We start from the raw sequence: 24799 nt of genomic DNA, 5'->3' as shown, positions 1-24799 counted from the left end.
AGCAAATGAAAGACGGCCCCGCACCACCATGATCTCTGGCGCCCCAGCCTCACAAGAAAGCCAAAACTCAATCAAATGCAGTAACTACTTACTCTGGAGGTACTGAGGTTTCAATTTCTTGAGATTCAGTAGGAATGAATCTCGATAGTGTTGGGATCAGAGGCATGCTTCGCCACACCAGGCATGAAAGCCCAGTACTCTGAGGGACTAATACCCAGGACAAATAATGCCACTTTCTCTGCTGTGGATCCTAGGTTTGAAGCTTTAGCTGTAAGTATATAACACGAAGCAACTGCAGAAACTGGCAAAGAGAAGGGGAGCATGGGAGAGCAGAGCTCTACCGAGGGCAGACACAGGTGATGTTTACCTAATGAGTTCCAGGACAGCAAAGACAGACAGTGTCTCCCAAAACAATATAGCTATTGCTCTTGCCCTTGGCTGCCTCCCAAAGTTTGGCTCCTGTAAAGAGTTTGTTTTTGTGGTCACTTTGGTTTTAGTTATGGTGACAGGGTCTCTCTATATACGTAGCCCCTGGTTGGCCTGGAACTCAGAGATCCACCTGTCTCTGCCTCCCGAGTGCTGAGGTTAAAGGTGTGCATTATCACCACCCAGCTCAGAAATACCTTTAAAGGACCCTGTGTTTATTTTTCCAGAGACTTCTGTACTCACCAGTTCTTTATAGGAGGCAGATTTCTATGAGTTCCAGGCCAGCCTGGTCTACAGAGTGAGCTCCAGGACAGCCAGGGCTGTTAACACAGGGAAACTCTATCTTGAAAAAATGAAAAAACAACCCCCCCAAAAAAAGTTTTTCTTAGATAAGAAAAAAGAACGGAGAGAAAAGAGTTAAATGCAGAACATATAACATTCCTAGCTCTTTTTGATGCAGCTATTATTGTTCTTTTTGCAAATATGGCAGCCTCTGACTTAACTAGATTCAGGAGACTTGGACATTTATTACCTTCTTCTGTTTCTTCTAAAGGAAATGGAATAAAGTCAGAGACATATGAGGGGAAAAGTTTGGGACCAGGGAGATGGCTTGACAACCTGAGTTTGATAGCCAGGACCCATGTCAAAGGCTTGATTTGGTGGGGCACATACGTCATTCCAGCAATCCTACTGAGAAGCAGACTAAAGAATCACTCAGAAGTCTGTGGGCCAGCTAGTATGGAGTACACAGTACTGCCTCAACAAGGTAGACGGCTGGAAGCAGCTCCAGAAATCATCCTCTGGTCTCCACACATACATCAGAGTACACACACACTGATACTCATATACATATACAAAAAGTAAAGTTAAACCAATTTTTCATTAAAAGAATAAAATGGTTATGCCAGTGAAGACACGAGAGCCTAAGACACAAATGTCTCTAAGGGGAAAACAAAAAACTTCACACTCTGAATAAGACCACTCAGATGTAGATGTCCCTGGGGGCCTAGTATCACACACTGTAAGCCTATACAGTGGCCATCAAGTAGGCCAGGCCCACCTATGATCATTAGCCCACCTCCCCTAGACATAGGTAAGAGTTCAATTCTTTTTTGAGACAGGGTTTCTCTGTGTAACAGTCCTGGCTGTCCTGGAACTCACTCTGTAGACCATGTTCGCCTCTAACTTAGAGATCTGCCTGCCTCTGCCTCCTCAGTCCTGGGACTAAAGGTGTGCCCAGTTTGGAGTTCAGTTCTTTATTGGGGTTATGGTGAGGCTAGTACTAGATAACTGTCTGGGCTGGTCAGAACATTCCACAGCACAGAGGCATTCTGCAAGTCACTCCACCAGTTTCCTACCTACTGACCTCCTTTGAAATTCTTTTGTCAGAACTAGAGATTAAATCTAGAGCTCCAGGCATGCTAGACTCTATTGCTGAACTATGAGCCCATCTTTTTTGCTCTTTCATCTTAGAAGTCTCACTAAATTCCCTGGGCTGCCCAGATTATAGTAGTGTGCCATCTAGCCTGGCAACACTGGCCTAGCTGTAGTTAGCTCATGAACAGTTATTACAGCTCCTTTTTCTAAAAGCTGTACATGCATGGTGTTTTGTCTGCATGTGTATCTATGTAACTCCTGCATGCTGGTACACAGAAGGCAGGCAGAGGGCCTGAAATTGGAACTACAGATGCTAACTCAAACCCCAGTCCTCTGGAAGAGCAGCAAGTGCTCTTCATAACTGAGCCCTCTCTCAAACCCGACAGCAGTTAAGAGCACTGACTGCTCTTCCAGAGGTCCTGAGGTCAATTCCCAGCAACCACGTGGGAGGCTCATAGCCATCTATGAGATTTGGTGCCCTACGTGCCAGAACACTATAGATAAAAAAATAAATCTTTAAAAAAAAGAAAGAAATCTGGTCAAAAGCCCACTGTTGTGGAATACTACTTTAACTATGTAAAGCTATTACATTTGTTTATGTTGTAGAATAGTACTTTTACTACGTTAAGGTGTGCTGCTTTTATGTTGCATTTGTTTAATTAAATGTAAATGTAAAGATGTGTTGCTGTTTCACCTTGTCTGCCTAAGGCACCTGATTGGTCTAATAAAGAGCTCAACAGTCAATAGCGAGGAGTAGAAGGATAAGAGGGGCTGGCAGGCAGAAAGAATAAGTAGTAAGAGAAATCTAGGCTTGAGAGGAAGAGAGGAGAGAAGGAAAACACAGGAGAAAGAGAAGAAGACCCCAGGGCCAGCCAGCAAGCCAAACTGTCAGACAGACATGGAGTAGAACATACAGAATGAAAGAAAAGATAAAAAGCCCAGAGGCAAAAACGTAGATAAAGACAAACAGGTTAAAATAAGCTGAAAGAGCTAGCAGGACAAGCATAAGGCCATTTATAACTAATCATTCATAACTAGTAAGGTTCCATGACAGGATTTGGGTGCTGGCTGGTGGCCTAAAAGAAAGCCTGCTACAGCCTATGGCTCTGAAGATCACAGGACCTAAAGAGGAATATACCACTGTTTGTTGTTCGCTAAATGAACATGTTAAACTACTTGCGTACTTAGGTGTATTTCAACCTTAGCTAGAAAGGCTTCTTTCTGCAGACTGGATAATAGATGACCACTGATGGCTCAGCCCTAAAGGGGCTACCCCACCCCACCAACCGGACACAGGGAACAAAGCGCAGGGCAGAAGGGTGACTGGGGAGGAGTGCTGTGTAAGGTTGTCTTCTGGACACTGCGCTATGCACTAGCTGCAGCAGGGTCACCTGCGCACAAATCAAGCAGTAAGCAGTCAGCATCCCAGCAGGCACTTAACGTGACTAAGTGGACTTAGTCGGTTACCAAAAACAAAAGTAGGAGATAGAGGTGGAAGAGGCACATGTTGGCAAGTACCTATTGTGTGGATGAGAAGGGGTAGATTGATCAAGACACATTTTGTGTGTATGCTTTGTTTTTCAAGATATGGTTTCTCTGTGTAGTCCTGGCTGTCCTGGAACTCACTCTATAGCCCAGCCTGGCCTCAAACCCTCATAGATCCACCTGCCTCTGCCTCCCAAGCACTGGGACTAAAAGCATGGGCCACAAGACACATATTAAAAGTTTGAATTTAAGAAGCAATTTTAAAGTGCTCTTTACCGGGGAAATGGGGTGCAGCCGGAAAGGGGGCCGCCCTCTCACCTGTCATGTTGAATGTCACTTGGAGTAGAACCTGGTGCTAAACCATTCACAGACCCTGCTTCTGGGTCGGGGTGGTACAGGTAGCACAGCAGCTCCCTCACTGCAATCTACTAAAGTCAGCCCTCAGTACAAGGGGGGGAAAGGAAAAAACAAAAACTAAAGAAAAAATACCAAAAGTGCTCTTTACAATTTGCCAATTAAAATACTGGGGCTAAAACATTGATCTACCTAAAATAAAAACAGAAATCTGACATCCCCAAGCAGAACCAAAAGAAAATATAACCATTTCTAAGTGGAAAAATATGTCAGAAACCTATAGGAAATGAGGATTCCCAAAGGGGTGGAGGCACCTGCAGGGACAGGGTGGCTGCCTAGAACCTCAGCAAAATACAGGGAGCTATAGGAATCTCCAAACTTTGTTAGAGCCAGGTGGTGAACTCTGCAGCCAGCTAGCCTGCCAGATCTTTCACTGCGGTGCAATGCCACCAGAGGCTTGTACCAGCAATCTGGCTACAAAAACCCTGTGGTCAAAAAAAGCAACAGCACCCCATTAGCAGGAAATGTGGGTTCCTGTTTTGTGCACGGTGAGACACAGGGGGCCAAGGGAGGGTGTGTGTCTCAGAAATGGAGTTCCCAAGTGAGAAGCTGCTTCAGCAGAGCAGGAGAGAACCCACACGCCCCATCCATGGTGGTACACTGCAAGATGGCAGGGAGCTAGGTGGTGGCAGAGTCCCTGGGAGCCACCTAGAGTTTAGACGTGAGGTAGCTGACACAGCAACCAAGCCCATCAATCTCCCATGGCAGAGTGCCAGGGAAGATCCTGTTAGGCAAAGACCTGTAGATTCAAGGAAAGAACCCTGGCTGCTGCCACCCAGGCCAGAGAGTACTGCCATGGGATCTGTCCACTCTAGCCCCACTGCATTGATACCCAGGTCAGAGAGATACCCACAGCCCTTCCCAACATGTAGGTCAACACTAAGCATGAGTTTCAGTTCAGCAAAAACCTCTCACCCTTTATGACTGGGCTGTTTATGCTAACCACAATGCCACAAGTGATGTCTAGTCCTCATTCAACAAGAATCAGCCCCATAGGGCCAGAGAGAGGGCTCAGCAGTTAACAGTACTGGCTGCTCTTCCAGAGGGCTTAACTCCCAGCACCTACATGGCAGTTCACAACTGTCTGTTAGCTCCTGTTCCAGGGGATCCAACACCCTCAAACAGACATACATGCAGGCAAAACACCAATATACATAAATGCAAATTAAAAAAATCAAACTGTTAACTCTTTAGTCATTCTCCTGCTTGTCTCTAGGACTTGAGCCAAATCTCTCAGTCCCAGTGTAAGAAAGGCCCAGTCACAGACCCCTGAATGTGCGACAGCTCAATCTTACTAATCTTGTGTGCATAGATAATACACACAGACACAGGTGTCCACATGCCTGGGCATGTAGGGGCTGACAGTAAACATCAGGCATCCCCTCTCTGCTTCTTTAAATCAGTTAATGCATGTCTCCATTGGGGTGCGTAAGGGCACACATGGAGCTCAGAACACAACTTTAGATGCTGGTCCTCACCTTCTACCTTGTTGAGAGAGATGAGCTAGCCTAAGCTTAAAAGGTTCTAGGGATTCTCCTGCCTGGTCCCCATCTCTTTAGTAGCACTGGCAGTACAGATACACACTTCCGGTACCTCCCTTTGAGTTCTAGGCATCTGACGGAACACAGGTCTCCACACTTGCACGGTCAGTGCCTTACCTACTGAGTTGCCTCCCCTGTCTCCACCATCAATCTCAAGAAAGGTTCTCTCACTGAAGCTGGAGCTTACTGAATGGTGGTTAGCCAAGAGTCTCCAGGATATACTATCTGTGCCCCACCCATCTGCTTCCCCTCACTAGCCAGATGGAATTAAAGGCTGCACCTTGTTTACAGTAGGTGGTGGAGGCCTGAACTCATGCTTGCACAGTGCTGAGCCCACTCTCCAGCTGCCTGGAAAAGAGATTAACTGAAGAGCCCTCTCACTGCTAGGAGCTGATGTGTGAGCTGACTCATTCCACATCTAGTCATGGGGATCACTCTACACCCAGGTGCGGAGCCTCAGAGGCTTCTCTTAATGGCAGCACCCGCTAAAACTCTGGTGGCTGGAATATTCTGGAAAGGGGCATACATGAGACACAATCAACCTCTTTGGTGTTGCTTTGCACTTCAGACTGTACGGGTTGAAAGAAGACACAAAGAGGACATGCAGAGGCTGAGTCATGGCTTACAGGCCATGCTGCTCTTTTCTTCTTGTTTTTAAGAGATGGTGGACAGGGCATCAAACCTTACCCTCCTCCACCAGGCTGTGCACTGAATGAACTGGAACCATCTTCCTCCTGTGCTTCATTAACTGAAACTGGTGTAAAGCTCAAAGGCACAAAATCACCAAATATACTTCCTTTGGGGCACAGGGTTTGACCGAGTGGCCACCCAACCATAAAATCATTCACTCAACCCACAAGACAAAGGACCCTCCTGCCTCACAGCAGAACTGAACTGCCCTAGGAATACCTCCCCCTCAAGTAGGGCCTAGAACAGAGGAGGGCAGCTGAGCACACCTCCCACCACCTCCAGAGCATTCAAGCGGACTGCTCGGCAGGCAGACATCTACCAAACCAATCTGACCCCAGCACCCACCTACTGACATAGTTATCAAATGTGGTCCAGCACATGACAAGAACACGTAGCGATGGCCAAGGGATGCCATCTGGTGGTCCACTGGGTTTAGCCAGAAGAGGCTAACAAGGCTTCCAAAGAGTGCTGGGATGAATTAGTGCTCCCTGTGCAGGTGATGCCAACGATGGGGGTTCAGTTTTACTATTTCTTGGCAAAAATTCTTAATAATCACCATCCTCAGCAACTGACTAACCCCAGCCACAGCATCTCTCTGAAGTCTGGCATTTAAGGAGTCTCTTAGCTCCCAAGTGGGGCCTTCAGAACTGAGCCCTGAGTGGTCTATGACACTTCATCAGAGGTGGACTGCTCCTACAAGGGCCAAGCCTGGCCACCGTCACCAGTTCACCCCAACTCCAGGAACTGATTCAGGGGATCCAATACTTCAGCAAGGTTAGCTCCCAGAGGGAGACAAGGGATGGGACTCAGTCCCAACCCCGGGTCTGCCCTGGAAGAGCTTCTTAGGGATACACGAGTAGTGGATGGGAATGTGGGAGAGTCGTACCCATGAGAATTGCCATTTATTCCCGAAGTTGCCAAAATCATCACCAAGGATTCACCAAGGGGTGCCAAGGGAACAAGGAGGCTCAAACACTGATTGGGGGTTGTCAGGAGTTTGGAGGAAGGTGGAATGGGTGGGGGAACCCAGGCTGTTCCTCCCCCATCTAATGCCACAGAAAAGATCCTCCTCTGGCCGGCTCCCCTCCCCATCCCCCATGTCCAGTTTTTCTCAGGAGGAGGTGGGTTGGGGACTTGGGAAGAGGGTGTAGTGTGAGTGGGCCCCAGGAGGGGGAAGGGCACTGGGGGGAGGGTCCCCCATTTCACATGCACTCACAACACTGATCTCCCAGGGAACAGAAGTTAGGGAAGCCAGCTGAACCAGGCCTTCCTCCTACCCTGGATTATAGGAGGAAGGGATTAGTGTTGGGGGCTGGGGGACCCGGGGGCATCATAGGAGGCAGGCCAGGGCCTCCACCAAGAGGAGAAATGTAGGTGGGTGGCGCTCCAGGAACTGGGGGCACAGGACTGAGACGGAGCTGGTTCAGGGTAAGCGTTGCAGGGGGTGCTGGCTGGAAAGGATTGGTGACGGAGGGGCCAGTGGCCGGAGCTCCTGCAAAGAGAAGAAATAATAGACAAAGGAAGCAGGTAACAAGTGCTTGTCTGCCCAGATCTTGTGTCCTGGGATACAGCCCAAGAGAAGAGAAACATGCCTGCTCCATGAGACTTCTGCTCTGGAAGGACTGAAGGGAGGCTCAAGGATGCAGAGTCCCACATTCCACACTCACCGCTTGGCAGGAATGGGTTGGAAGCCTTGGATCCTGGAGGTGTGGGGCCTGGCCGGCTCACCAGCGAGTCCAGGTCCACGAGGGCTGCGTTGGGGCCTAGGAATGACTCCGGAGTCTTCCGTGTGGGAGGGGTGGGAGTCGGGGTCGCAGCAGGTGGAGGACTCCCCACAGCCTCAGCCAGAGACCCCCCAACCCCACTCATGTCGAATGCACCAGGGCTGCGGGCGGGCACCTCTCCTGCGAGCAACTCCAGTTCCCCTGGAAGAAGCCAAAACAGTGCTCAAAGGGACCGGCAGATCTACCCTAAGTTGCGGGGGATGGGGTGATTTGAGGTCTCAGGAAGGGACAAAGTTTCACAGTGGCAGGCTGAGCTGAGCCTGGACTGAAAACTATGATGATCTTACTGTCGCAAACAGGTAGAGGGAATGACAGAATCAAGATGTCATGATGATTCACAGTGACAGTTTCAGGAAGTACGGTCTCTAATGGTTGCCTAGGGGACACCACCAATCTCAAAGGAGTACCTCCCCCAAGGGAATACTCCAGTTACAAAGCCCCTATAAAATGTTACAGTGCAGAAACCTGGAGATATCCATGACCCTGGGACAGTTCAAGACAGTTAGTTACAGGATGCAGGGCAGACTTTGTCCCTCTGGGAATTAACAAATGGAAACCCATTTCTATACTACAACCTGCATTTCAATGGAAGCTGGTTTAAATAAAGGAAATACAGTCAAGCCTGGGGTGTAAACCTTTAATCCTAGCACTTGGAAGGCTTAGGTAGAAAGATCACACATTTAAGGCCAACCTGAGCTATAGAAAATACAGTAAGAAGCCGGGCGGTGGTGGCGCACGCCTTTAATCCCAGCACTCGGGAGGCAGAGGCAGGCGGATCTCTGTGAGTTCGAGACCAGCCTGGTCTACAAGAGCTAGTTCCAGGACAGGCTCCAAAACCACAGAGAAACCCTGTCTCAAAAAACCAAAAAAAAAAAAAGAAAGAAAATACAGTAAGATTCTGCCCCCACCCCACCCCACCCCCGCAAAAAACTGCAGAGTTGGGGATGTAGCTCAGTGGCAAGGCACTTACTTGCTTAGCATGAACAACAGGGGTTCAATACCAGTGTCATAAGAAAAGAAAAAGAGGTATATGGGAAATACCTAGAATTGTAGGTACCGGGGCTGAGGCAGAAGGATCACAAGTTGAAGGATAACCTGGGTCACCTAGCAATGGATCATCTCAAAAGAAAGTGACCAGAAATAACCAACCCCTGAGAGAGGAGGCCCAGGCCCACACTTAGGTCAACCCACAGCTGCCAGGAAAGACGGCTGTGCCAGTCTGCGCCAAGGTCTCAGAGACACATGGTTAAACAGCAGAAGACAGCCAGGGGAAAGCAGTGAGGAACACAAGGCAGGGGTCAACATGCTGATACCACTTCTCCAATTCCTGTCTCACCACCCCTACCCCCACCCCCTGCCTCAATGAATGACCCAGAGGCAGAAACAGGTCAGACAGGAGTGTACGGACGGGATTTCCATAGTCACACATCTCTGTGGGAAGGGGGTGGCTGGATCTGACTCAATCTGTCTTGTGCATCCTACACCCTCCAGTACAGCAGGCACCACCCGGAGCAAGACAGAAACAAGAAAGACAAAGGTCTGGGGGTTCTTGGGGAGTCAGGAGGAGGGTGACTCACCTGTGCTGCTCCCAGAAGTTGGCAGGGTAGTGCGGAGTCGGTCAAAGTCTGAGAACTCATCAGGCTCTGTGTCAAAGCCCCCGACTGCTGTGGGGGCCAAGATGTTCCTGCTCAGCATCTTCCCGGAATCTCTAGTTCAGCCTCCTCCACCCTCAGAGCCCAGACAGATTCAGCACTCACACCCGGACTACCGCCCTAACCCAGCACAGGGCAGCCAGTACCTGCAGTGCCATTGCTGCTGGGCTTGGCAGGTGAACCTCCCCAGGGGTCTGAGAAAGCCGGGGCAGGTGCCCAGGGGTCAGAAGATGGGGGTCCACTGACGGGGGCCCCACCTAGATGAGGAAGGAGGCATATCAATGAGTAGCCAACCCCTCCTGCTTGGGAAGCTGCTGCTTCTCAGTCTGTGATGGCCTAAAATGACCCAAATGACTAGCCCCACCTTCAGGCCCTTCTGCCTATACACACATTTGCTTTCCAGTCAGGGTCAGGCCCTCCCATACCTGCTCTCAAAAGCACCCTCAACCCCTCCATCCCCTTGTCCCTTTACAGTCTTCCTTACTCAACTTCATACAGCCAGATGCCCAAGCCTGCTCTCTCTGCCCTGGCCACCTCTTGACCCACACTGTGCCCAGGGCATCCCTTCCTAAAGGGGTAGCTGGCCCAAGGGGTTGCAAAACAGCAGATGGTGGTGCTCACCATCAGAGCTTCCCCATGGGTCAGGTGTGGGCCCCTCTCCAGCTGCAGGAGCTGGAGTCCCACCCCAAGGGTCAACAGAGGGCCCTGTAGGGGCTGCAGGCCTCCAGGGATCCCCAGAGGCTGGCGTGGGGGCTGGACCACCCCAAGGATCAGCAGCTGGAGGGACAGCAGGTCCCCCCCAAGGGTCTGAGGCAGAAGCAGCCGGAGGGATGGCAGTAGCCACAGATGTTGGGCCCCCCCAGGGGTCTGAGGCCTGTGGAGGGGCTGGGGTTGTGAAGACGTCAGCAAGATCCATGAGAGATGACTGTGGGAAGAGGAGAGAACCACAGATAGTCAGGAGGTGGCTACAGGTGGCTGCATCTCCTCTCCTCAACCCCAGGTCTGCCTTCCATCTATCCTCCCAATTCCCCAACCTGGAGACCCTACCCTGCATGACAACCACGGGGTCTTCTAAGCGAAGACAGAGGTCACCTTCCTCCCTGCAACCAGCAGAACTACAAGCCTTTCCTCACTCACTGTGTGCCTTGTTTGAATTTTTAAACTGCTCTAGCCACCCCTCTCCCCCGCCATGCACTCCTTCCTTGAGCTCCCACCAAGTCACCCTGATCATACTTCTGATACCACATCACTGTCCTGCAGTGACTCCCAGCAGGACTGCCTGCCTGTGCAGGCATGGAAAAGCTGCCAACCAAATCCCTCACCTGACAGTGGAGATATCCTACATATGCGCGCACACACACACTGCCATAGATACCCATGAGGCAAACAGCCTCAGAGAGAGGACAGCCAGGTCTTCCCCAAGTGGCCACAATTACACTCAAAGAGTACAAAGGGCAGAGGCAAAAACAAGTGAGTCTCCCCTAGTCAGATGCAGGACCTCCTAGGTCTAAGGTCAGCCTGAGCAGACACTGCTGCCTATCAAGAAAGCCACACTGGACCTGGGGCTGGAGCTGGCAGAGTACTTGTCTAGGATGCAAAGTCCTGGGTTCAATCCCCAGCCATGCATAAAATCATGCATGGTAGCACATGCATATAAATCCCAGCACTCAGGGAGAGGAAGGATCAAAAATCCAAGGTCAGCCTCGGCCATGTGAGCCACTGACTCAAAAAATAAAAGAAAAAACCCTAAAAAAAGAAAAAAGTCTCATTGGCTAATCACATGGAAACAATCTGGAAGCAGGTTAGGCTCACGGTATCAGAGTTAAAGCTACTCAGGACAGAACCCTGCCTAAGGCGTAGCTATAATGCTAACACGACTGTTGCCGCTGCTGCTACCACAGGCTCAGCTCCGAGTGCAGCCAGTCCTGACAGACAGATCACACTAACCCTGTCTACATGCAGAATCATGAGGAAACACCTGCGCATGACCAGAAGTAAGCATGATCTAGGAAGTCTACCACAGCTATAAGTGATCACAGGAGGGGTCGACCGTGGTCAGGGGAGGCTCAGGCAGGGACTGTCAACCCCTAGTGTCTAATAGAGACAGAGTGTTTGAATGGCATATAGCAAAACAGTCTGGGCCCCGTGTCCTGCCTCAGCTGGTCAGGCTGTTGTTATGGCTTTAGGCCCTCTTTCCTTCAGATGTTTTGGCCACAAGGGAGGCAGGCAGAGAGTGTCTCTGACTAAGCACTTACTTTATAAGACAATCCCCTCTGACCACAGGCAGCAGGGCAGGAGGTAGTGAACCCAAAGGGCACAGCACACAAGCACTCACCTCCTCTTTGCCCCCAGTCTCCCTCTTGCTCTCTTCTATTGCCATCTGCAGCCTCAGGTCATCCCCACGGCGGATCCGTTCTTCCTATGGGAGACAGAAGCAGCTGCACAAGGTAGGGTTCAGAACGTGAGCCATGGGAGGGCAGCTGGCCCAGCCTGGAAATCCCCATCCCAACCACCCTCTCCTCCACTCTGAAAACAAAAATGGAAAAAATAAAATGGGATGTGGACAATGTATGGAATGCGGATGGGAATGGGACAACTGGGTCAAAGGTGGGGCAGGAGGCAGAAGAGCTGATGTGATCTAGAGAGGGAAGGGGCTTGTGTATGGCACTACCAAAGGGGTAGCCAAACCTGGTTAGGAAAGCAGCTTAGGGACACACTGGGACCCAGGAAAAGCAGGTGACTCTCTCATCCTGGCTTCCTGCTGAGGTGCAGGACTTAGTGATGCTTGCACCCCAAGGTAGCTGCAGCAGATGCACCTCGAGATAGCCAGGGTGCCCACCCTGGTTTGTTTGGAGCAAGGTTTGCACAGCTAAAGTTGCTGAGATAGGGCTGGAAGTGAACACTGTATTCAGGGAGGCACTTCAGGGACACGGGGTAAGGACCACGGAGCTGAGCGAGGTGGAGGGAAAGTCCTGGGGGGTAGGGAGGCCACTCTGACCTTATCGTGCTCCTCTCGGCTCAAACTAAGGGCCAGCTGGAGCTGGACGTCATCCTCGGGACCGCAGGACGGGGGCTGGCGGAGAGAAAGTATAAGGGGCAGGGCAGGGGAAGCCAGAGCCAGAGGACCAGGCAGAGAGGCAGGCCAGTAAAGGGACAGCAGGCCAGGGCTGAGCAAGATCAAGAAAGAAAAGGACAGTGATTCTCCCAAATTGTTGACAATGGGCAGAGAAAGCAGCTGTGCACCTGATTGCCAAAGCACAGGACAGCATTGTGGGAGCAAGGAGCTAGAGATGGAGGAACAGGAAGCATCAGAAAAGAGACAGAGCAGGGACAGGGAGAGGGAGAGCAGGTGGAAAGTGAGGCGGGCGAGGCATGAGGACAAGATGGCAGAACAGAAGTCGGCCCCTCTCCCTCTGCTGCGCCCCGTACCTGGTCAGCTTCCTCCTTGCTCATGGCCAGGGCCAGCTGGAGCTGCAGCTCCTCTTCCCCACTGCTTTGTGGCCAGGCCTGCTCTGCCTCAGGGGGTGGCCCAGAGCCCACAGTTGCTGAGGACGCTAGAGAGAGAAAGACATTAAGACACAGATGGACGAGAGACCAAGAGTTGGGAACCCACAAACATGGAGCTGCAGCCCAGAAACCAGAACAGTGCCCCCTTCCCAGGTCTTTGAGGCCCAAACTGGGAGGGAAACGAGTGGAACCAGAGTCTGGGGAAGGACAGAGGGTAGCCCCACCCTCAGAACAGCAAGTGGCAGATAAGAAAGATCAGGGTGTTGAAGGACAGCCGGGTTTGATCAAACATCAGGGCCCAGGCCTCCAGGGGGATCCTTCCTAGTTTCCCAGGCTAGAACTCCCAAGAGAGCAGACAAGGGCTTCCTTTCTAGGCAGAACTGCAGCCCTGGCAGGAACAGCTGGAACTTCAGAGGGAAGGCAACATCTGTCTAGACTATAGAGCCCAATGAAGGGAACAAGAACCCCTGGTGTCAGGAAGAGGAGGAAACAGTAGGGACAGGCCACATTAAAGTCAAGAGTGGCTCCAGGGCCAGCAGAAGGTGGGAAAGGTCAATGCTGTGCTCCCAAGAAGACAACCGAGACCCCAGTCCCTACAATCAGCATCTTTCATCACTCCTTCTGTTCCACCACCGTGCACCGGTACTGACTGGAGGCTCAATGGCGGCTCCTGATTCTCTGATAAGAGGGCAGGCTCACTAACCCTGCTCCAGCAGTGGTTCAGAGCAAATCCACATACCACAGAAAGCTGTCTGCTCCTGTCCCCAAAGCACTTTCACCCTAGGACAGACACTGCATGCCACTCAGGAGGTGAGGTGCTGGCAAGCCATACCCCACTGCCAAACCTTTGCTGTGCAAATACCTTAAGGCTCCCTCCCGCCTGCCTGGAATTGAATGTACTGCCCCTCAAGGCCCCACTTCAAGGAAATGGGCACCAACTAACAACACAAGAGCTTCCCATACCAACTACCCAGCTCTAGGCTACAACCCTTCCCAACTCCCATACAGCCCTCCTTCCTCTCCAAGCTCTGGGACATGGGTCAGCAGACAATGGCCCATGGCCAAAGTCAGCTCTTTAAATGGTTGAGAAAGAAAATGGAACAACATGTTAAGACATACAAAAGTTGTTAAGAAATTCCAACTTAAACTGGGGTGACAGCACACACCTTTAATCCCAGCACTTGGGAGGCAGAGGCAGGCAGATTTCTGAGTTTGAGTCTAGCCTAGTCTACAGAGCAAGTTCTAGGACAGCCAGGGATACACAGGAAACTCTCAAAAACAAAAACAAAACAAAAAACAAAAAAAGCCAATCCCAATTTCAGAGTCTATGATGGGAATGTAGGGAGTGTGACTGGCTCCTCCTCTGTGTGTGGACCAGCTGAAATGTATACCTCAGGCTCCTTTGTCAGCAAAGCACAAAGTGCTCAAGCATCTGGCTCCTCAGGAGCTTGGCCATGTCTAGCAGCTAAGAAACCCTCCTCGTAGAGATTAGGAAGACAGCTCAGTTAAAAGTACTTGCCGAACAAGTATGAGGACCAGAGTTCAGATCCCCAGGATGTACCAAAACGCTAGGTAGACTTAATGGTTCACTAGTAATCCCAGCCTAGGAAGACAGACAGGGGCTCGTCACAGCAAGACGAACTAGCATATTAGCGAGCTCTGGGTTTGACTGAGACCATGCATCAAAAAGAACAAGGAACAGAGGGATGAATGCCAGGGCCTCCACACACACGTGAAGGTAAGTACAACCCCCAACACACACATATGTACGCATACCGCACACCTTCCATGAAGCCAACCAGGCTTGCTACAAACAAGTCTCCCAGCCCAGCCCTCCACTCTCTACCCCAGGGGCACAGGCTCTTTCCCTCTGCTGTATTAGGGAATAGTGCAGTGCCTGTACTCTCTATGTGAGCACACCCCAGCGTCGGTGTCCCCACATCTGAGTGGGAGGTAACACTGACCCCAACATCGTGTACCAGACAGAAGTCCTCCAGCTAGAGCCAAGGTCACAGGCTCGTGACTCCATCTGCCCTCACCTCCAGGGTAGCACTGTCTCCCCATCCCACAACCACATGCAAATCAGTTTTACAACAGCCTTCTACAGTCTCCCTAATGCTCATCCCATTTTCCCTACCTTGGCCCCTTAGCATGAGAAAATGAAACCCCCACCTGTCACTGACCATGTCCCTAGACAGACCACAGCCTTATGACATGGGGACACACTATCTCCTTATGCCACTTTCATTTCTTTTTAAATATTTGTCATCATCCACTAAACTTGAACTCACCACCTACAAACAGCATTCTAAGATCTCAAAAAGTCAACTCCCAGGCCTCGCCACGACCTTGCCATCCCCCTCACCTGTGATGCTGACTTCTCTGTGCCATTCAGGGTCTTTGCATTGCCCTTTAGCTACAAGGACAATCTACACAAGACCTGACTGGCGGCTCAATCAGGCCTGAGCACGAGTATCCCCATTAGGGGCTGACCTCACCCTGTACCTGGGGAGCCCTGAGTCCCAAGCAACCTGACAAGATGTGGATGTACCTGCCTGAACACTCCAAAGACCAAGGCAAAGGTCAGGGACTCTGTTGGCTGCCCTCACTGTCTGGACACACCTGGGTCCAAAGGAGACATTCAGCAAAATTGCAGGCAAGCTGAATGAAATTTCTAGACCATCCCACAAGGGAGGAAAAGGGTGGATCTGTTGAAATGGGCCCACAGGGACAGAGGAAAGATCCGAGCTGTCAGGGACTTTCAGGAGTGGGAGAGAAACCTCACCCGTGGCAGTCTGTGCCAGTTTCTCCTTGGTCTTGAGCGCATGGGCGCGCTCTTCCCGAAGCCGATCCTCATCACGCAGCAAAGCCACCAGCTGCTTGGCCTTCTCCCGCACATTCACACCCTGGTCCTTGCCATCACGGTCCACATACTGGAAGTCCTTCAGCGTCTGCACAGCATACATGTTCTCTTTGCACTGTTGTGATACACGCTCAGAGCCAGTCTTGATGAGGTACTCCATCAACGTCATGGCCTGCAAAGTGCAGGTACACCAGTCACTGACACTGAACTGCACTGGAAAAGGGACTCAAGACTCAGGAAGCATTGGGGCCCTGGGGCAACTGCCCACATTCAGGTCTCACAACCCACTATCTGTCCACACAGTCGAGTGTGGAATAGACCTAAAAAGAAGAAAAGTGGGGAAAGAGGCTACCATGAGCAACAACGCATTGTGCTCCGTGAAAGGCCAGGCACAAAGGTCACACAATGTGTGGTCGCATGGGTATGAAGTGTCCAGAAGAGACTAATTCAGACAGATGCGATCATGGGTGCCAGGAGATGAGCACAGGTGGGGCATACTCAATGGGGTCAAAGAAAACGTTGCTCTACCAGCTCGAGATGTGGCTGCCAGCACTGAGTACACCAGATGCCACTGAACTGATCACTCCAAAAAGCTGACTGCTGTGCATGAGCTCTATGCAGTAAACACAACAGAGAAGATAGGATGGCAGCCACCAATGCAGTCAACCTGGGCATCACCAAGGACCACAAAACGTGCCCTGCGTACTGAAGACAAAATCTGAAGCAACAGAGCCAAACCAAACTAAAGTGCAGGAAGTCTTAAGGATGAAGAGATGGGCTGCTCCTAAAGGAATGAGAGGTCACAGGAGCCTTCTAGTCCTAGGTTCGCTCAGGAAGGATAAACGCCCCAGCCAGACACAACACCAGGAATACAGACCGAAGCAAAGCACTGCGCAGTTGCACCCTTGGATATCTTTCCTACTTTGTGATATGCAAACAAATTCCCTTTTCAGCAAAATGAAATTAAGTACTTTAGAAAAAAATAGTAGTAATAACCCAGGGGCTGGAGAGATGGCCCTAGTGGTTAAGAGCACTTGTTCTTACAAAGGACCCCAGTTCCATTCCCCATTCCCAGCACTCATGAGGTGACTCACAACCATATACATTCCAGTCTCTTCTGACCTCTGCAGGTACTAGACACATAAGTGGTCCACACATACACAGATACACATAAAGTAAAATTTAAAAAATCTTAAATCACCGAAGCAAATCCAACCCAAGGAAAGATCTGACTCAAGGCCTGTTTCCAGAGCAATGTCATGAGCTTGGTCCTTATAAGACTCTGAAAAAGGAGGAGAAAAGCACACCTTAGCTTTGCAGGTGACTCCAGAGACTTCATGGAGCCTCCAAAATTCAGGTGTAGAATAGAATGGGAAGAAATGTAACAGAGGAGGCAGCCACAGGAGCTAAGCACTACCTAACAAACAATGCTGTAACTCAAAGTTCTTAATTCAACTTAAAGTTCTGTAATGGGGGGGACAGGCAGACAGACATAGTGATCTGCTATGTAGACCTCACTGGCCTCAACCCCCTGAGAACTGGGATTACAGGTATATGCCACCACTCAGCTGTGGAAAAGCTCTCTGGAGAGTATTTACATCTGATTAGTCCCTGACTGGCCCTGGTGGTAGTGTTTACTCTCAGAGGAGAAAGATTTCTATGCATGGTTACACCCCAAGGGGAAAGCCAGAGAGACAGCAGTCCTGGGGCCCTTGTGGTTTGGAATCCAGAATCTTCCTGCTTAGGACCAGAAAGTCACTGCACCAGGGCACACCTACGAATTTTGTCAGAGGGGAGTTCTGCCAACAGCCACACGATGGGACAGGAGCTTGGGAGAGGAACATAGTATATGAACGACTTAACTTCAGTGCACATCGCCCTCTAGGCCATATGGTCCTGAGAAACCTTCAAACTTGTAGCTCTCTGGACTTTGGAACGGCAGCTAAAGACTATAAAGCAGGAAACCTCCCGAATCCCCAGGCACACACGTGTGCCACACACACAAAAACTGCAGCAAATGCACAGGGGCTCCCAACAAGGCAGAGTATCGGCGACACAGTGTCTACACACAGCAACACAGAGAAGCAGAGATTACCACTTCAGCCCAGGAGCAAAGGAAAAGACCCCAAAGAGCACACACCAGTGGTCCCATACCTAGCAAGTTCCAGGAGAGACTTCACAGACATTCACAGTGCCCCTGGGAGGGATATCACGAGGAGCCTCCTAGGGAACTGAGCAGGTCCTCCAGAGCTGTGCACATTCGCCCAAGCTCATTGGGTTACATACTCATAATTTAGCAGATCTGCAACACCTCAAGTGAAGAGCCTGGAATTTTTTTAATCTGGGCAACTGGATGATCCCAAACAGATAACCCATGGAGCTTTTAAGTTTTCAGTTAGTTCCACCAGGGAAGTACTCCTATATTACAATGCACATTTAAAGAAGGGTCAGCACCTTTCTCTATAAAAGTACTGGAGATAAATGCTTCCATTATCACATCACACAGTCTCTGTCCAACTATTCCACAGTGGTGGCTGCAGGGGCCTGGCTGTGTTCCAATAAAACTTTATTTACAAAGCTGGTAGTGTACAGGATTGACACACAGCCTGCACTCTGTTGACTTCTAGTTAGGATAAGATAAAGACTAGGGAAAGTAAGTCTGAGAACATAGGACAAAGGGGTGGATTAGTTCTCCACTCCCAAGCTCCCAGGCCCCTAAAGCACAAGGGTGACTAGACCCATACAGTGTCACCAGGAAGGTCTGTACAAGTAGGATCCTCAGTACAGCATAAGAAACCAGAAATCCAAGACAAGCAGGACACCAACATAGCCATATGGGATAGCCACTTGCAAATACTCAAAGCCATGCCCAGCACCCCAGGAGCACTGCCAAGGGGACCACACAATCAGAATTAACTGTTGTCTGGACCATAGAATAAGCTATAAAAACCACATTGTCAAAACCCAGAGGACTGTGCCTAGAAAGGGGAGATTTTTCTGTGCACGAAATCATATTTTGGTAAATCTACCTTTAAAGAACCCTTTAATGCCAACACTCGGAAAGAAGGAAGGAAGGAAGGAAGGAAGGAAGGAAGGAAGGAAGGAAGGAAGGAAGGAAGGAAGGAAGGAAGGAAGGAAGGAAGGAAGGAAGGAAGGAAGGAAGGGAAGGGAAGGAAAGTAGGTTGGTTCATCATCAGTCCCTATGAGCAGCCTGGCAGCCTCTTCCAGAAGTCTTTTCTGACTGCTGGAGGCAGCAGTGTCCTCTGCTAGTCCCTCCAACTACAACAGGTCACCCTCTACTTGCCTAAGGGCTGCAGTCACAGTAAGGCCAGAAGCAGAAATGAACATGGGACCCAAGACTCAAGCACTCCTGGACTCTCACTACTTCAGGAAGCAGACTTGGCTCACTTGACTGCAGAAGTCCCTGCACTCACCTGCATATCCCACCTCGGGACACCGCAACAGCACACTCTAGAACTCCCTGGTCTATCTAAGGTACCTCACTGTTCTGGGCCGTAGCAGTACAGTCTCAGCCACTGAGCAGGAAGGATCTGCACTCCAGGGTCACTCCATCCCCATTAAAGCTCTCCTTCTCACCCCAGCAAAGGCTTGCTTGTGACACTGGGCTTTCCCAGTTCCCAGCAGAGTACATATCACCTAGTTTTTCACTCTAAGCCCAGTAAGGAACTGTATCAATGATTAAATCAAGCAACGGCCAATCTCGGTGTGTCGTGATGGGCATGAAACATCTCAAGTCTCTGCTTCAATAAGTAGATGGTACTATGTCTCCTCATCCTAAAGCCGAGAAAACCATCCTACCTTGCCAGGAAGCCTCTCAGATAGTCTAAGACATGTAGACTTTAAACTGGGGTCATGGAGTGGGTCCTCCAAAGCAACGAGACTCAGGTACTAATGCTCACCATCTTGGGGGCCAACTCAGAAGAGCAGTGACTCCTTGCCATGGAGGGCAAGCCAACAATTGCCCTGAGGCCCCATGATTAACACTGTAATTCAGGCAGCTGGTCCCAGACCATTTCCTTAGCTCCTAAAGAAAAATCAAGGTGTGGGAGGCAGTAGCAAGCTCCCCCACTCCCTAAAACCCACTTGCTCAGTATTTCCCTGGATGCATTTCCTTCTAAAGAAAGCCTGAAATCTGGGTATCGGATTCCACATGCACAAAACAGATCAAATTTACCAAACCTACATACCCATGTGCCCTCTGACCCAGCAACTCCAGCACCAGAGAAAAGCAAGCACATCAGGATATTAACAGCAGTTTTGCTTAAAAAAGCAAAACATCACCACAACCTGGAAGCATAAGCCTATAATTCCAGCTATCTGAGAGACTGAGGAAGTTCACAAGTTCAAGGCCTACTTGGACTACAGAGTAAGTCAAAGGCCAGCCAAGGCAATTCAGCAAAACTTTATCTTAGAATAACAAGTAAAAACTAGTTGAATATGTAAATAAATGATAAAGGATTTGAATAACGTACATGAAGCCCTAGATTTAAAACCCAGTATCACAAACAACAAAAACACACACCAGTCTCCATCACCCCAAAGCTCCCCCTGTGCTCTACTTTATCACCCTACTACATACAAGGCTTGACAAGCCCATCAAGTGCTCCTGAAGCTCTGACTGTCACAGCAGGTTAATAAATACCAGCGAGCCTGACGGTCACATAACCTTACAAGGAAGGCACCTGAAAGCCCAGGTGCTGTGCCAACGTGCCCACAGCCCACAGCCATCTGAGTAGAAGCACACACCTCAAAGTGTGGACAAAGATGGCTTTCAGAAGCTGGGAACCAGCTCAAAAACAAACAAAACAAAAACGGATCAAGAGTTCACACTCAGCCTGAGTTCTGTAAGACCCTATCTCAAAATAACTAAATAAATGAATAAATACTTATGTCTGTGTAGTAACACATGCCTGCAATCCCAGAACTTATCAGAAGGCAGAAGGATCATGGCAAATCCTAGGCCAGCCTGAGCTACACAGAAAGGTCAAAAGAAAGTGTAGAGAAAACTCTGCCTGTCCAGACTGTATGTTCTTTCATTAGTCCCTTGCTGACACAGCTAACAGTATATTACACACCATTTGCATTGTACTAGGTGCCGCAAGCAAACTGGACACCTGAAAGATGTTGCCTGGTTGCTCACAAATAACGCACCATTTTACAGAAGACACTTACTTGGCCATTATCAGACTCTGGTCAAGTGGGAAGCTAGGAACCAAGGCCCCAGGGATACTGAGGAGGACTCTGCTGCCAAGAGATTTAACATAAAGAACAGTCTTTAACAGCTTACCCCCTAGAAGTGGGGGTGGGGAGGGGGCACTAGGCAAGCCACACCCTGCTGTGCGGCTGTGTGCCCCAAGGTAACCACACCCAGGTGCTGACCTTGTAGACGTGCCTCCAGTTCTTGCCGTGGTCATTGAGCCGCTTCCAGATCATGCTCATGATCTCGGAGAAGGCCACAACATTGTAGGTGAGGTCAGCAATTTCTGACATGAGGGAGCTGGATGGGCCCCAGGGATCATTGCTTGTGGCTTCCCGGACCTTGATCTCAGCCTCTGAGTAGTTGTGGACGATATTCTTCATCTGACGCCGAAGCGATGAGGTCGACATTTTGCCCAGTGGTGGTGGTGTCAAGGGGCACCAGGCCCCTGGGGCATGGAGAGATGAGGCGACTCACAGAGGGAGACCACAATGGATGCTGGTAGATCACCACATCTGAGGGGGGAGAGAATCTTTGGAAACACAAAGGAGACCTGGGCTAACCAGCACCCAAGCTGTCCCTGAGCCTCCCACTCTAGAGAGGAAGGCGAGAGGCTAAGCGGCTGAGCAGACTCCCTGTTAACCTCTATCTTATAGTTAGCCCATCCTTCTTTCGGTTCCTCAAACAAGCCTAGCTTCTTCCTGCCTGGGGCCCCAAATCAGCTGAGGCAGAACAGCAGGGGGAGGTCAGACACCCTGAGCCCATGCCCCCAGTTTAGCTGAACAGGGCAGGTCTCAAACTGTGTACCGCAGTTTTCTCCTATACAAAATGATGTTCTGGGTGACAAAGGTCCTACTAACAGGTTTCAGTAAAGGCTGGCCAGCTCTCAGGGGCCCCTGTCCTGCTCACAAATTCTCCCCTTCCTCACAGCCCCAGGGCTCTGCTGAAACTCCCCAGACGGAACTCAAGTATCATCATCACTGTTCCCAACTGCATTCTTATGAGTGGATTCCTGTGATTTTAAACCTCTCGGTCTGCTTCTGAAACTATGGTGACCTAAGTAAGACCCTTGGTGGTAGTAATGCTAATGTGTTTGTATATGGTTTTTCCCTACAAAGAAGCTGGCCAAGGAAAAAACATTCAATAAACAGTACAGGAAGGAAATGGAGAAAGAGGGAAGCAAAGCCCTCTAGGACAGGAGTCATGACCAACCGAAGAGGTCAGTGATGGAATTAAAGAAATGGTAGGGAACTAGGGGAGGCGTCCCAGGGCAGTGGGAGGCATGAGAAAGCCCAGGGACTAGATGTCCCAAGGGCAGGGAGGGAAGCGCAAGGCTCGAGGGAGGAGAGATAAGGAATGCAGGAGGCCCCAGTAACGGGTACTGAGTGTGCCAGGAGGGGCACATTATCTCATTTAACACTGAATGTAGACAGTGGCCTCAGGAAAGTTAAATAACTTGGACAAGGCTAGATAATAAATGCCAAAGAATACTCAACTATGAATCAATCCATTTTACCTCTATAAATTCATACTTTGGGGGGGGGGCATCGACACAGTATCTCTTTACACAGCCCTGGCTGTCCTAGAACTCACAGAGATCAGTCTGATCCACCTGCCCCTCCCTCCCAAGCACTGGCATTAAAGGTGTGTGCCATTAAAAGATTGTGTGTCCTATGTTGTTTCGTGCCCAGCTGCTGAGAAGGATGGAGGACAGGAACCGAGCAAATGAGGGCAATGCTAACAAGCACCTCCACAACCCCTACATCCTTCTAGGCACCCATTAAGTGCTTTACACCATCAACTTAATTATTACAAATCCATGACTCACAGCCACGTTACACAGGCAGGAACATGGGCGCATTAAGGCCTTGCCCAGGGACACACACCTCACAACTGGAGCAGCCTGGGTCCAGAGTAGGCTCCGATCAGTCTATGCCTCTCCAACAAGCCATGGAGGGAGATTTACTGAGCCCTACCATGATCCGACCTGAAGGAAGACACGGGTGAATGGGAGAGGCTGCTCTCTACCTTGAACTCAGGCCAGAGAGCAGAGCACCTGCAAACAGGCCTAACTAGGCAAAAAAGAAAAGGGGGAGGGGAGAAAAGGGAGGAGATGGCTGGGTCCCTAGACAGGCCCACGCAGACAACAATAAAACATGAGACAAACTCGGAAGAGAGAGTAACAAGCAAGGAGGCACACAGAAACTCAGGCAAAAAGAAAGCAACATCAAGGCAGGAGAGCAGAAAGACAAGGATCCTGAAACAAAACACACACACAAGACACAAAACACACACACAAGACACAGGGTTCGAGACTAAGACAAAATAAATAATAATATGTGCCCAAGATATAATTAAAAATAACACAAAATTTACAAAACCCAGCCACATCAGCAACTAGCAAAACAAGCCTTGTGACTCAGTTCACTCAACTGTGTTAACAAATGGAGGGATGCTACCTGGCAGGCTTACAGATTAAGATGGGTTTATAAAGGGCCTTGTTCTGTGCCTCACAAATAGTCAGTGCTTGGTACCCCTGCCTGTTATTATCAGGAAAAAAAAAAAAAACATTTCCAAAAGGGTGGCATCTGAAGGTGCACTATCCTAACACCAACCTACTTAAGCATGTTGGGGGGGGTGCATATTAGATCTCACAGAAGCTGCCGAGAATGAGGCAGTTTTCCACATTTAATTAATTTAGAAATGTTTATTAAACTGTGCAAACAATACAACGAAATTCTCCCAAAGGGAATTCAAATAACACTAAGCAAAACAAGATCTATAATAATAACCAGAGCACCTAGTAATCAAACACTTAACTCCTGGCCAGACACTGTTAGTCACCTTACCAGCACCACCTCAATGAATGCGCAGAGACCCTGGGGTGCAAGAACTCTGAACGCTTCCATTGACAAGATTAGGAAACTGAGGTCTGTAGACCGCGAAAAGCAGGAGGAGGTCTGGATTCCACAGTCAGAGCTCCTACCACACCACCAGAGACTCAAAGACCTGGAGAAGGGGGCGCATCCTCAACCAAAGCAAAAGGTTCCTGGAAAGGAACTCAGGGCCTGGGGACGGTAGCAACAGAGACAAAAATGAAACATGAAGAGAAATATGCACCAGAGGGAGACAGGTGTGGGGAAGGAAATGAAGACACAGAAACCCAGAAAAGACAGGAAGGGTAACCTGACAGGAACACGGAGCGATCCAGAACACAAACACACGGCACTCGGATCGCCAAAACCTTTTGTATAAACACCGAAACACAGAGGCAGGGCAACACAAGCAACAGGGCCGCGCGAATAAGGAACACTGACAACCACAGAAAAGACACACACCGGCAGGCAAACCCGACCCGGGCACAGCAGTAAAAAAGCAGCCACAAGCCATCAGCGGCTGGAACACCGGCTCCGAGGCTGGCTGGACCCGCGCGTGCCACGGCCCAGGCCGGGAAACCGGACTCGCCGCGACGTAGGCCAGCATTGCGCCCCTCTCTCACCTCGGCCCGCTCACACCGGGCTCCCGGGGGTCATGACGGTCAGCCCCCTGCCCCCGCTCGGCCTCGGTGTCACGGGGCGCGCGCCGGGCTGCGGGAGGCAGAGGTGCACACGGGCGCACGCACAGACGCAAGGACGCACGGAGGGCCGCACGGCGACGGCCCCGCCGCCCCGGCGCCCGGGAGGGGCGCTGAGAGCCGGGCGGGGGGGGAGGGGAGCCGCCGAGCGGACGGGAAGCAACCGAAGGTGGCGACGGACCGGAAGCGGAAATGACCCCAAGCGCCCCGCCCTCTGCACCTCACCCGGCGGCCTCTACTTCCGCGACCGAACCCGCTCTGGCATCAT

The 24799-nt window shown here is 50.3% G+C and overlaps 1 protein-coding gene across 4 annotated transcripts; it reads right to left on the bottom strand.

The window, feature by feature from the left end:
- Nucleotides 1-6818: 6818 nt before the first annotated feature.
- Epn1 (epsin 1) lies at nucleotides 6819-24730 on the bottom strand. 4 transcript variants are annotated; one of them, XM_057762086.1, is made up of 12 exons: nucleotides 24457-24730; nucleotides 22844-22944; nucleotides 21140-21472; nucleotides 15662-15911; nucleotides 12799-12923; nucleotides 12368-12442; nucleotides 11705-11788; nucleotides 9991-10294; nucleotides 9516-9626; nucleotides 9295-9381; nucleotides 7601-7858; nucleotides 6819-7425 (listed from the first exon to the last, which is right to left on the bottom strand). In XM_057762086.1, exons 3-12 carry the CDS (start codon nucleotides 21365-21367, stop codon nucleotides 7217-7219), a joined length of 1731 nt encoding a protein of 576 aa, XP_057618069.1. In that variant the 5' UTR covers nucleotides 21368-21472; nucleotides 22844-22944; nucleotides 24457-24730; the 3' UTR covers nucleotides 6819-7216. The 4 variants fall into 4 exon arrangements, with proteins under 4 accessions (XP_057618069.1, XP_057618070.1, XP_057618071.1 ...); XM_057762087.1 differs by lacking the exon at nucleotides 24457-24730 and adding an exon at nucleotides 24296-24427; XM_057762088.1 differs by lacking the exon at nucleotides 22844-22944.
- Nucleotides 24731-24799: the final 69 nt, after the last annotated feature.

This window comes from Chionomys nivalis, chromosome 2 (genome assembly GCF_950005125.1).
Source record: "Chionomys nivalis chromosome 2, mChiNiv1.1, whole genome shotgun sequence".
Taxonomy (NCBI): domain Eukaryota; kingdom Metazoa; phylum Chordata; class Mammalia; order Rodentia; family Cricetidae; genus Chionomys; species Chionomys nivalis.
The sequence above is the reverse complement of the archived record's forward strand: the minus strand, read 5'-3'. Positions and strand labels throughout refer to the sequence as shown.